Source organism: Centropristis striata, chromosome 11 (genome assembly GCF_030273125.1).
Source record: "Centropristis striata isolate RG_2023a ecotype Rhode Island chromosome 11, C.striata_1.0, whole genome shotgun sequence".
Lineage (NCBI taxonomy): Eukaryota > Metazoa > Chordata > Actinopteri > Perciformes > Serranidae > Centropristis > Centropristis striata.
The window spans coordinates 8,495,505-8,508,375 of NC_081527.1; the positions used below are offsets into that span (position 1 = coordinate 8,495,505).

Consider the following 12,871-nt stretch of genomic DNA (forward strand, 5'->3'; position numbering starts at 1 on the left):
TGGTGCGACATGAATTATAACCAGTTCTTTCTTATCCCTTTCTTAATCTTGGCACCGATTAGGGGGGCCTGACCCCCAGGTTGGGAAACACTGACCCAGACTACACAAAAGCAGGACCTAGTTAAATGTAAAGCAGATACAGATAAAGATTTCCAGGCATGGTTCCAATTAACCCAAATGTATTTTCAGGCTTCTTTCAGTAACAGCTTCCTCCAAACACATGTTCTTCTATGTATAATTTATTTAAATTGGACGACCTCTATTATACACAACCGACCACCGGGGAGACACACGCTCTCAGTCACGCATGCACAAACATATGTTCTCATGCGTGCATGGGTCACATGCGAGCACCCACACACTGATACATTATGAATGTCCTGCCGCGTTTGCTCATGAGCAAATCTGTCCTCCCACATGCTGAAGTATGTCTCCCTACGCAGAGAATCCCCATGCATCAAAGCCTGTGCTTCCTCCTCAATCCAAAACATTTAGCTGAGGGGCGTTCTTTTTTTGTCTGCAAAGCCCCTCTGCATATTGTCCTCATAACCAAATAAACACAGCTGCCAAAAGCTCTTTGGAGCGCCACAAGAGACACCCCATATACGGAGCAAACACAGGAGAAACAGACCTCTCTATTTAATATGATAAAGCTACTGGATCGCCAGAATCACTCAGTCATTAGATTAGAGTTGATGGGAAACAGCTTTGAGGAGGAGGGGGGGAGAATATGAGGAATTGTAGTTGTATGAATGAAGCTGACAGATGGGAGAAAAAGTGATTTTAGGTGCATGTCATCAACTTTTACAGAAAAATAGCGTGTGTAGGAGACGATCTAACATTGTAAACAAGATCTGATGGGAAATACATGATGACAGCTAGACTGATTTTTGTGTGTGATTTCCAGCCAATCGGATTCATCACTTTGTTTTGTGGTGAAAGCTTATATCAGGGGAGTCTTTCTTTTTCTTTTCTAAACTTTATGCAACATTAGGAGGAAGAAGGCAGGGCCAAGACTTCCCCCTATGCTCAAACTACAGAGAAACTCACACCATCAGCCTCCCTCTTTCTGCATATGGACCACCCTCTACTGTTCTCCTAGCGGGCGCTGTTTGCCGTGTGCAGGCCTTCATTCTCAATGAGAGCAAAGGCAGAGAGAGACTGAGAGTGAGAGGAGGAGAATGGAGAGCATGAACCTGTGTAGGAAACACAACTGAGACACCAAGCTGGGTGTTAAACCTGCACCTCCCGGACTGCCGACTGAACTCACTGACACAGGTAGGATCTTTATTTTATCATCAGGTTGTTTATGAATTTAATAGGACATCTGTATGTTTTTAATGCTATGGAAAAGTATTCAAACTTAAGAATTTCACAGTGATTTTTAAAGAATGCATTTTCGGATAAGTAAAGTTAATGTGCACTAATGAATCTAGATTTACATTTTGGATAAAAGTCGAGTGACTTAGACCAGCGGTCCAGGGACCCCCAAGGGTCCTTGAGGAAGTTCCAGTGGGTCCTAGATAGTTTATTTTCACTATTTAAGTGAGTCCGATGTCAGTAAGAGAGTCATGAGTTATTCTGATCATGACAACTATAGAAGCCTAAACTTAAGCAGATATCCAACAACCCAGATCTTTTCACATGGAGGTCCCTGAAGCAAAATCTTATCAGATGGGGGTCTGTGACCTGATTTAGGGGTCCTTGACACAACAAAGGTTGAGAACGATTGTTCTAGACATATTAGTCTTCATAACAAATGTGGAGTGAGTTCAAAATGCTGAAATGTAAGCAACCATTTGAGCTTTTTAAAGTAATTTATTCTTTGTTTTTAAGTCTGTAAAGTACACCCCATGATCCTATTCACTGTGTACAGTACAAAGCTCATGTCATCCCCTCAGCAGACGGACTTAATCAGTGGCACCATCAGAGTGAGTTGTGGGCTAATTGGCACCGTCCTTAAAATCTGCTGGCTCAAAGCGAAAGCCACAACAAAGTTAAAGTGGAAAAACTGGACTTTCTGATGTGTAAAATATCCATGCTGTGTGTTGAAATGAAGTTGGAGAGAAATTAGGGGATGCAAATGTGGTATTCCAATGGCTTTTTAAAGGGTTTTAATTGGATGGATGCATTGGTACCAATAAATGTTGGTACAAATTATGTATAATTCCAATAATAAAATAAGGCCATTAGAGGAAGCCAAATTGCTTTCATTGACTAAACAAGTGCAGCTTTTACACACTCTGATACAGTAGGTGGCGGTAGCTAGTTGGTGATTTGGCGTATTTAATACCAAGTAAGAAATAAGTATGTTTGTGAAGATTTTTGAATGATTTTGTTTGAAAAAATAAATAATCTAAGTTGTTTTTTGTTGTGTTAACAATCGTGATATCAGTTAGATTTGGTATGTAACATTAAATCATCTTTAAATCTTAGCATTTCCTTAAATCCATACTTAAATGTGCATAAACTACAGGTTGAACTTCTTTTTTAAAACACAAAAATATGAAATGATCAGCTTTTGGCTATGAAAAGCAGGTTTGACCAGTCACTGGTAGTTTAAATGGAAGAGAAAATCTTTCAATTGAGGATCTTCCTGCACCAGTAGACAGTCAGAGCTCAGTGGCACCACTTAGAGTCAGAGTGTTCCGACTGGCAGTGTCCTCATGTTCCTCCGGGCTGGGAAAACCCGCCACCGCAAAGTTTGACCCGTCTGGTTGCAGGGATTGCATTAATATAGATGAGGTGGCTGGATTTGGTCAGGTCTGGCACAGAGCGAGGAGTTGGAGAGAAACTGCGCCTTTAATAAGTCAACAAAAAAACACGTCTGCTGCGGCCGACTTGATGAAGACCAGCAGGGTGTGAACGACAGAGAGAGAGAGAGAAACCTGGTGGTAATAACTAACTGCCGATGAGATTCACAGCCCTGGCTGAGGAGCCTCTGTGTAAACACTGTCACTCCTGTCAGGCCGGGGCTGTGAGATTCATATTGTGGGGATGGAGACGTGCAGACGGGCCAATTGCTGAGACGGAGCTATTGAAGGGGATGACCTGTGATTACTGGAAGACAAGAAAAAGAACTCCCCGGGTAATAATAACTACCTGACAGTGCCAAGGTGTTCCTGAGCTCTGACACATGGCCCGTTTTCCTTCAAGTGCCCTTTTCCTTTGCCCTCAGATGGTTAATCGATGACACAACAGGCTATTCCATAAAATCCATTAAAACTAAAGTCCAGGCTTTAGGGCGCTTTCTTATGCAGAGGAACTTTTAAGCTTTTAGAAATTAATGTTGGCTCCTGCACTTTCTTTTTGTCAATAAGTCATTGTGCTTTGTGAAAACACAAAAACTTGATGCTATATATTTCCCCTGAGGCGTGTTTTTTTTTCCTTCAACAATGATAAAAGGGGACTATTCTGCTACGGCAGCAGTTTGAGCTTAGGTAATGCTCTGGGATCTGTCCCGTTTACTGTGGTCAGGACTCTTCAGTGCAACTAAACATCAAGAGGAGACCACAGAAATGATTCAAAGCCCCTGCTGTCTCTGTCTTAGACTCATTTAATTCTGCTTCTTTGGCATCTGTAAAAGTCCTCAGCAGATTTGTTTTGATGAGCTCCGAAGTGACGTGGGTCATATCGTGCGCCTGTCAGAGGTGTTAGATGAAGGTTACTTAACCTCCTTGGCCATATCCACCAGACTGCCTTCTGGTTGGATTTGGCCCTAAATCAGCCTAAAGTTGGCTCACTATTAGCTCCACTTCCAGAGCCAAGCCTCGCTATTGAATATGGAGGGAGGGATCTTTCACTTAGCATGCATTTTTTGAACGTCACCCTCCCCTGCTCCTTTCGTTGTGCTGTCAAAACCAATAAGATCAAAACACATGCCTTCCTTCCAAAAATAGACTCCAGAAAACATTACTCATAAATCAGGGATTCCTGCTCCCCCTGCTGCTCCTCAAACACATCCATTTCTTTTATTCCTCCCCAAATGCAAATGTATCTGTTTGTACCAGCCAGGCAGAAATGGCAGAAGTTAAAATGAGTCAGTGAGGCCCAATGATAACCATTTTCTTTGATATATACCCTTTCATCAACCTGGCACCACATGCTACCTCATTAAAGTGATATATTCAATGTCATTCATGGCCACATTTACTCAATTTACTATCACATATTTTCATTTTCTGTCAAATCTTTTGTCAGATTCAGAAGTTTTAAAATGCTAATAGTTCACAGTGCAGGTAAAGTGAAGGCTTCATGAAAGACCTGAGCTAGTAGATCTACAGAATTATGAAAAACAGATCCCAGCACTTGCCCACACCCAGACACCTGATACAGATGTGGTAAGGGCTGTAATGAAAGAGAACCCATGAGGGAATGTATTGAAGATTGGAGTTACGATAACAGATTTGTGGTGGGTGGGTGGTACTGCTGCTCTTACTCCACCACAAATGTACCAGAAGGCACATCTCGCCAGGGGCAGGACTGTCTGCAGTATCATGTGAAACCAGCTGTGTCTTTTTTCGCTTTACACTTTAATGCTCACTTAGTTCATAATTATGCAAGAGTCCTGTGTTGAGTTTTGACTGGAAACTCTCTCCTGTGTCAGGCCAACAGATGCACAGTGGTTATTTTGGATTATATGGGATTAGACGAGAAAAGAAAACATCTGGTGGGACGTTGCACAAAAGTACAAAATGGATGGAAATAAAAAGGAAGCCTCGTTATGAAGTCTTGTGATATTTTATTTTCCCTATTCTCAAAAAATCCAGTGAAGACAAAATGTAATTCATCATTCTGTGGATTTTGACAAAGTATAACCCTGTATGACATTTGTCCACCGTGGCTATTTCTTTTTTTTTTTTTTTTACTGTTCTAAAACATTTACGTATCCAGTTGGTACCAATGAACTTTGGGCTGGGTTGGGAAGTTGTAAAGTATTTATTGTTTTTTGTCTTTTTATTGGATTTATTGGCAATAAGTGTGATCTAGAATAACACTTAACTTTCTTTTACTTTTTAAGTAAAATGGTCTCTCTTTCCTTTTTATAGATCTTTAGCTTGTTTGCTGATAAAGAGAGGAGGAACCATGGGACCTGGAACATGGAGCATATTTATTTTGCTTAGTCTGTCTTTCTGGGGCCACAGCCAAGCCCTCACAGAGAACCCTATTCTCTCCCGGATACGAAGGGCTCCAGAGGCCAGTGGAGAAAGCAAGAAGTGCTCCTACACCTTCCTGGTCCCTGAGCAGAAGATCACAGGACCCATTTGTGCCGCCCGCGGTTATTCAACTGACAAGGACCGAGTGACTCGCCTGGATGTGGCTTCGGTGCGCGACCTCCTGTCGAAGCAGCGTAGGGAGATGGAGACTTTGAAGCTGGTGGTGGATGTGGACGGAAATCTGGTGAATGAGATGAAGCTGTTGAGGAAGGAGAGCAGGAACATGAACTCCAGAGTGACCCAGCTGTACATGCAGCTGCTGCACGAGATCATCAGGAAGAGGGATAACTCACTGGAGCTGGCGCAGCTGGAGACACGCATCCTTAATGCCACCACTGAATCACTGCGCCTGGCATCACGATACAGGGAACTGGAGACCAAATACGCAGCCCTGTCTGCAGTGGTGAACAATCAATCAGTTCTGATTGGAGCACTGGAGGAGCGTTGTATGCAGGTGTACAGCGGCAGACATGACCAAATACACTTGGGACCTCCACTTGTGCAGGTGGTGCCTGAGAACATTCCTGTTAATGTGCCACGTTTTACCAATGAGATCCAGAGGGACAACACAAGAGGCTTTGCCCGAGAAAGGGGCTCTCGCTCTGGGCCGCCACCCACTAGTGGCACCCTGGAAGTTCAGAAACCTCCACAAAGAAACTTCAGTGCTGAAGGTGAGTGAATGAGTTATGTCCATCCATCTATCCATCCATCCATCCATCCATCCATCCATCCATCCAACCTTACACCCATCCATCCATCTAAACATCCATCCATCCATCCATCCATCCGGCCATCCAACCATCCATCCATCCATCCATCCATCATCCATCCATCCACCCAAACACCCATCCATCTATCCATCCATACATCCAAACACCCATCCATCCATCCATCCATCCATCCATCCATCCATCCATCCACCCATCCATCCATCCACCCATCCATCCATCCATCCATCCATCCATCCACCCATCCATCCATTCATCCATCCATCCAAACACCCATCCATCCATCCATCCATCCATCCAAACACCCATCCATCCATCCATCCATCCATCCTTCCATCCATCCATCTATCTATCCATTCATTTATTTTCATTCATTTATTCATTGATTCAGTTATGAAAATCCAAAACAAGTCATGGTAAAATGTAGAGGAGTCAAGACTTTGCAGGCCAACCATAACAAAATAATAATCACTGACTTTGAATATAGCTGCAGGTGGGCCAGTGGCCCCATTTTCAGAGGTTAAATATTTTGCAGATTCAGCTGGAACTCTGCTCCCCGCTCTGCAGAAAGAACACAAACCAGGATGGAAATAAAAATGTTGTAACGTCTCAATTGAGGCTGGGGACTTAAAGCAAAGCAAAGAAAGACCTAACCGGTGTGATCTGCTCATCAACAGAAATTCCTGACACATTTAGATTCCCCTCACCCAAGAATAATAAAGTGTGTAGGATTTCAGTGCAGCTGTGCATGAAAATCCCTTACACGACTGTTCCATTGCATGTGAGATGTAGACAAAACCCAGGCTGGCATGATAGGCTCTTGCAAACCACAAAGTAGAGGCACTTCTGGTATACATCATAAAGTGAATGGACTATACCTTTACAATATTATTATTATATTATTATTAGCCGGGAGCGGGTTACTCAACCTTTAAATAAACTCACTTCTACATGTGCTATTAATTAAAGATCTTGTAATAAGGCCGTTAAGTTACCTTGAAAGCTTGTGAACTGGATTAACAAGATATCTATTTTGTTTGTTTGTATGTTGTTGTTGTTTTACCTCAAATGAAGGCAAGTAATTTCTTATTAAAGTGACTTTATTTTCCCCCACTCCCTTCTACTGTTCTGGCAGTACATAGTAAGCATCTTTGTGGACCTAGATAAATGTGTTTTGTATTACTCTGCCTGCCTTGTGTTATCCTGCTCTTGTTTACTGGTTTGTCCTTCTTATTTAGCCCTTTGTTAGACATTGACTTCAATGCCTCTTCATCATGTAAACTCAATCCCCTCGTGTTGCATTTTCAGTGCTCTTGTGCCAAAAGTGGCTAAAATTGCCCCACAATGCCAAAATCATAGAAAAGGAATAAGAGTTGAATGGGCTTTCCTATTCAAATCAACTTAGCAGAATGGTCAGGGCGGCGACCTTTTTTTAACTGTTGCTACCATTGTAACAGACAAACTTCTATATAAACTTCCCCTATAAACTGACTTGCAGCAAGTCGCAGACCCATTGGGGTGTGGTTTTACAGTAATGACCAAACAAGCAGTGGAGTTGCACAAAACACTGAGAGCCAGCAGCTAAATGAGAACATTTTTACAACTTAATGCTTCATTCACACACTCTTTTCACAGCGTAGGAAAGCATACTGCCATCTCCCGATGATTGACAACTTTGTTATTGCAATTTTCTGTGACCAGTGTAGTATTAAAGCATGGTGGAATAACTAACGAACAGGCCAGCTGTCTGTCTCCCAAGCTGCTGAGACATTTAACAGCCTCGCTGATGTTCGGGAAATAATCGCAATTTTGTTATGTATCAGCCAAATAATGACCACAGCAAACAGTTCAATGTTTTTTCTACTAATTTTCTACTCTATTTAGGCTAAAACACAGTTGCTACATACGTGGTCAAACCTAAGTTGTGAACAGAATCAGACTTTTAAGCATGTTTAACCATATAAATTGTTTATGCCATAAGAATGTGTAATTTTTGAACATGAACCCAACATGAAACGTTTTTATGAAGATAGAAACCAAAACCAAGCAGCAGTGACTGCACCCAAGCTAGGCTAGCGTGAGGGCAGTAGCAGGCTAGCTAGCCTCAACTAAAGCAAAATTCACCAACTTTTTTCCCAAGTTTGATGTAATTTAATTTGTTCTAACAGATAAATAAGGCCGGAGCTAAATGTAATTATAATGGAGAGAAAATTAACACTGAATGAAGTACTCCTGCTAAAGGCTAACTAGCCAAGCTTATATTTCTTGTTGTTTATGGATGGGGGTTGGTGTTAATTATCCTAAAAAAAACATCAAGTCATGGTTTTACCATTATTAGACTTCCCTGTCTTTCTCACCACCTGCTTCTCTCGCTTGTTGTTCTTTCCTTCAGGCCCGTTCAGAGACTGTCTCGCGGCGCAGGAAGCTGGCCACAGCACCAGCGGCATGTACTTGATCAAACCAGATGAAGCAGAGAGGCCAGTTCAGGCCTGGTGTGAACAGGATATAGACAACGGGGGCTGGACTGTCATCCAGAGCAGGCGAGACGGGTCCGTTAACTTCTTTAGGAACTGGGATAACTACAAGGTGATGACATGTGACACTTCCCCTGCCCTGTCTGTCTTATTTTTCTCTCACCTCTCCTGAGCCAACCTGAACATTTGGGTCATCCAGAGACAACAGGGTGCTGTTATTTGACCCATCTAGAGGAACCTTTGAGGGTCTTTAGGACTATTTCCTGCCCCGAATCCTTGTGTTTTCACTTACTGTAAAATATAACGCCCCGTCAGCAGCACCATTCGTCCGAGGTCATATGGTTTGAGATTCCCATTATGAAATATTAGATGGCCCACTAGGAAGGTATGTTCCACAGCTCAATCTGCAGGCGTTTCTTTCCAAAACCGCTACTACTATGGTGCCTTCCTGGATGAATGGCTGGTTGGCTCGCTCCACCACACAATATAGACCCTCTCATCAAAGCTCTGTGAGAATGAGATGGAGTATATCGCTGCTGGCAGCCGTGGCGATCCAGTGTTCCATTCAGCCGGGCCAGGCTTGTGCATGTGTAACTGGAAGCTAAATTGCTCTCTTCAACATTGATTTGCCTCTGCGCTCTCCCACAAAGCCACCACATGTACACACACACACAACCAGAGAGGAGGCCCTGGACTGAAACCCTACATCATTCATCATCTGCTGGCTCACCCTGCTAATCCACAATCACAAACCTCAACCTCCTCTACCAAGTGAAGTGTTCTTGAGGCACATGGCCAGACGTAGATTGCTCGCGGTTATTCAACACAAGAGCCCAGGCCAGTTTCACCAGCAGCCATGATCCAAGAGCTCAGTGGGGTTCGAGCGACGTACCAGCATTCTGAAGATGGATGCTTATTTTCCTGCATAAACTCAACAACATGTCTTTCTTAGTAATTTAAAGGACAGGGTTAGGGTGGCATTCTTTTGCCACAGCTTTCTTCCTTTTGAAGTTTTGTAGTTAACTACAGGATAACAACCAGAACGTCATCAAAAAGAAAATTCTCATTTGTTCTGTTAAAATTCTACAGCCGCATCCACAAGGGGATTATGTTCCAAAACAATTCTCATGTTTCTAAACTCCTCAGGCTACCACTTGAAAAACAATGCTCATTATTTTCTGCAATCTTTCTATAACCTTCCTTTTAATCTTCCTTTGACTCAGAGCGGCTTTGGCAACATAGATGGGGAATACTGGCTCGGTCTGGAAGGCATCTACAACCTGGGGAGGCAGGGGGACTACAAGCTGCTGGTGGAGCTGGAGGACTGGATGAACAAGAAGGTGTATGCTCAGTACAGCAGCTTTCATCTAGAGCCTGAAAGCGAGGGTTTCCGCCTGCGGCTGGGCACCTACCAGGGCAACGCCGGGGACTCCCTGAGCAGCCACAACGGCAAACAGTTCACCACTCTGGATCGAGACAAGGATGCATTCTCAGGTAGATCAACATGGGTTCATACTGTACCTCTGTAGCATATATTTTCCTTTAAAGCACATCATAATCTCCATCTGAAGTCTGTTGTATGTATGTTTATGTATATGTTATTGTGCGTTAAGCGTCTTTGGGTGCAAAAAATATACAAATTAAATGTATTATTATTATTATTATTATTATTATATCTTTTAATGTTTTGACCCTGAATTATAATGTTGTATTAATATTATAACGTTGTATTATGCAGTATTACCTTTTGGTTCCAATCTCACTTTAACTTTGACTAGTTTTTGAAGTTTTATCATTTGTAGTCATTACTCTTTTGACTCTATACATAGTTTATTTTGAAAAGTATGCATAGTATACCTTCAGGGTTTTCACATTCAATATAGCAGAATTAACACATAGCTTGCTTGGAATCCCACAGTGGATTATTAAGCAATTCCCATGCATTCCATGTAAAATAGATATGATGACCAACCAGGAGCAAACCCATTGCATGACATCACCTCTGCCAGTTTTCCATTTAACACTCTTGAGCAAGACAGTATCTTTTTTGCTAGCAGCAAGAAAAAGTGGCAGAGGCAAAGAGATCATCCACTGGGTCTCTCTCATGAGAGGCAAAACAGAAAGCAATGACTTTTGTTCAAATTTCTGTCAATAAGAAGATGTTTTCTTAGGACAATACCAACTGTACTTACATAACATTACATTACATGTCATTTAGCTGACGATTTTGTCCAAAGCGACTTACAATAAGTGCATTCAACCTGATGGTACTAGACTTAGACCACAGGAATCAAGTATGTACATAACTTTAAGAGCCAACTGTCATTGCTACAGGAGTGCTTTATGTTAAAGAAGACAAATACAGCAATACCACAGCAAGCAGAAAAGCAAATTTAAAGCATATACTATACCAGAAACCAGAAGCCAGGTAATTCCTCAAAAAATAAAAATGCACTGCAACAACAACATCATAGTACTTCATCATAGAGCTAATCACTCTTTCTGTCCCGCCAACAGGTAACTGTGCCCATTTCCATAAAGGAGGCTGGTGGTACAACGCTTGCGGCCAAACCAATCTTAACGGTATCTGGTACACCGGAGGTGTTTACCGCAGCAAATTCCAAGATGGGATCTTCTGGGCCGACTATGGTGGAGGCTTTTACTCTATGAAGGCTGTCCGTATGCTGATCAGGCCCATAGACTGAGGAGAGAGACTGAAAGCCAGGCCGGTCCAGGGGCAACTGTGGAGGCCAGGGCAAACTTGAACCTCACTCTTTATTGTGACTGTATATGTCAGCAACTGGTTGATCCTAGATATAAAAAACTACACCAATGGAGATTACCAACCATCATGTAGTGACTTGAACTGCCTCCTGTAACAGACATGGACTCTGTGTGAACGTTGTTGTTTTTATATGATAATACATGCACACATAGAGGGATTTAAGGGATATTTAAAGTAAGCCATACAGCCCCTTCAACCAGCAAATACATATGATGGTGAAGGGAAATTAAAAATAATTAAGTTATATTTTGCAGCTAAATAATGCAAACTTTATATCTGATTAGGAGACCACAGTGTTTTCCTCATTACTATGTCACCCCGTGGAGACGAGGCGCCAACAGAACTTCATTGGTATTGATGTCGTTCATAAGCTTTAGCATAACAGGATCTAAACGCAGCTCTTCCTACCTCGCCAAGATAAACATGTGGGGGAAACACTCATACATGGTATTTTACTTGTGCTATAGCTGTTAGGAGCTGGAAAATACATTTTGTTAATACCTATATAGACTCTGTATCCACTTCCAGATCTGAAAAGACCAACATCTTAAGGAGTTGGACAGAAAGGAAAGTGGTTTAAATGTTCTATGTACACGTATGTGCACTCCCTACACTTAAAATGACTCTTATACTGTATGTTAAACTGCTTTGTCCAAGTTCAGATGACCAGAAAGTATAATTTATGAGTACAATTAACTTATCATAACAGTGAAAAAGGGCCAGGTGTCCTGAGGGAACAGTAAATGATCCAACAGAAAAAAAAGAACTAATTTCCTCCACTGTACAAATGACAATCATTCTAAAAGTGTGCTTGCACGTATGGAAATTGCTGTTATATGTTTTTCTCATTGGGCTGTTGATTAAATTTCAGTATGACTCTGGGAAAAACAAGCATCGTCTGAGAAAAAAAAAAAAAAAGAGGGGGGTTGGAATTACGTTTTGTTTTGAGTGGTTTTCGAGCACGAAAAATATGCCGACCAAGCGTGTTGAGAGTTATAGGCAATGGGACAGACAACGAGAAACACATTGCTGAAAGCCAGACAGGATGAAGAAAGAAAAAGAGAGGAGAGAGGAGGGAGGGGAGTGGGATGAACTGGGATGGAATCGGTCCAAATTTCCAAGTTACCCCCCTCCCCTCTTCCTTTTAAATACAGTGAAATTTACATTCTTTCCACACAAAAGTGCTTGAACTGTATGTTTTCGTAAAAAATATCTTTCATTGACAAAGTCACGGGTGCCTGCGCTCTGTAATCACCGGGATGGAAGGAAAGCGGCATCCTTTTGGGGAAACCATCCCAGAGGAGAGGGGAGCCGGGATTTTTTTTTTTTTTTTTTTTGACTGGTGGGTCTGCTTTGAACAACAGCGTTGCATCCAACAGTCTTTGGTCTCTGAGCTGAAAATAGATCCTCATATTGTGCTGTGTTTGACCACAGTGGCCCTCACACCCATCACTTTAACAGACTTTTATAAAGCTAGAAGGCAAACCCAGCTGGACATGGAAACATGTTTATGAACATTTAAAAAAGCAGCGTCTAATAAAAAACGGCATTATAATGTTAAAATTAAACAGCAATAAAAGCTTGAACCTATGAGTCACAGTTCTTGGCAGAACAATGTTACACAACTAACAGTCAATAAATGGAGAATATTTAGGGTCACTTCAGGGT

General features: G+C 42.1%; 1 protein-coding gene across 1 annotated transcript; it reads left to right on the forward strand.

Moving 5' to 3' along the window:
- The first annotated feature begins 1,136 nt into the window (after positions 1 to 1,136).
- On the forward strand, positions 1,137 to 12,085 carry LOC131980557 (angiopoietin-related protein 1-like). Its single transcript, XM_059344812.1, has 5 exons — positions 1,137 to 1,278; positions 5,049 to 5,887; positions 8,337 to 8,530; positions 9,642 to 9,912; positions 10,936 to 12,085. The coding sequence occupies exons 2-5, from the start codon at positions 5,086 to 5,088 to the stop codon at positions 11,121 to 11,123; spliced, it is 1,455 nt and encodes a 484-aa protein (XP_059200795.1). The 5' UTR covers positions 1,137 to 1,278; positions 5,049 to 5,085; the 3' UTR covers positions 11,124 to 12,085.
- Positions 12,086 to 12,871: the final 786 nt, after the last annotated feature.

Coding starts and splice junctions, on each gene's coding strand:
- LOC131980557 (XM_059344812.1), top strand. CDS start 5,086: ATGGGACCTGGAACATGGAGCATATTTATTTTGCTTAGTCTGTCTTTC. Junction 5,888..8,336: donor AAGAAACTTCAGTGCTGAAG/GTGAGTGAATGA, acceptor TCTTTCCTTCAG/GCCCGTTCAGAGACTGTCTC. Junction 8,531..9,641: donor GGAACTGGGATAACTACAAG/GTGATGACATGT, acceptor CCTTTGACTCAG/AGCGGCTTTGGCAACATAGA.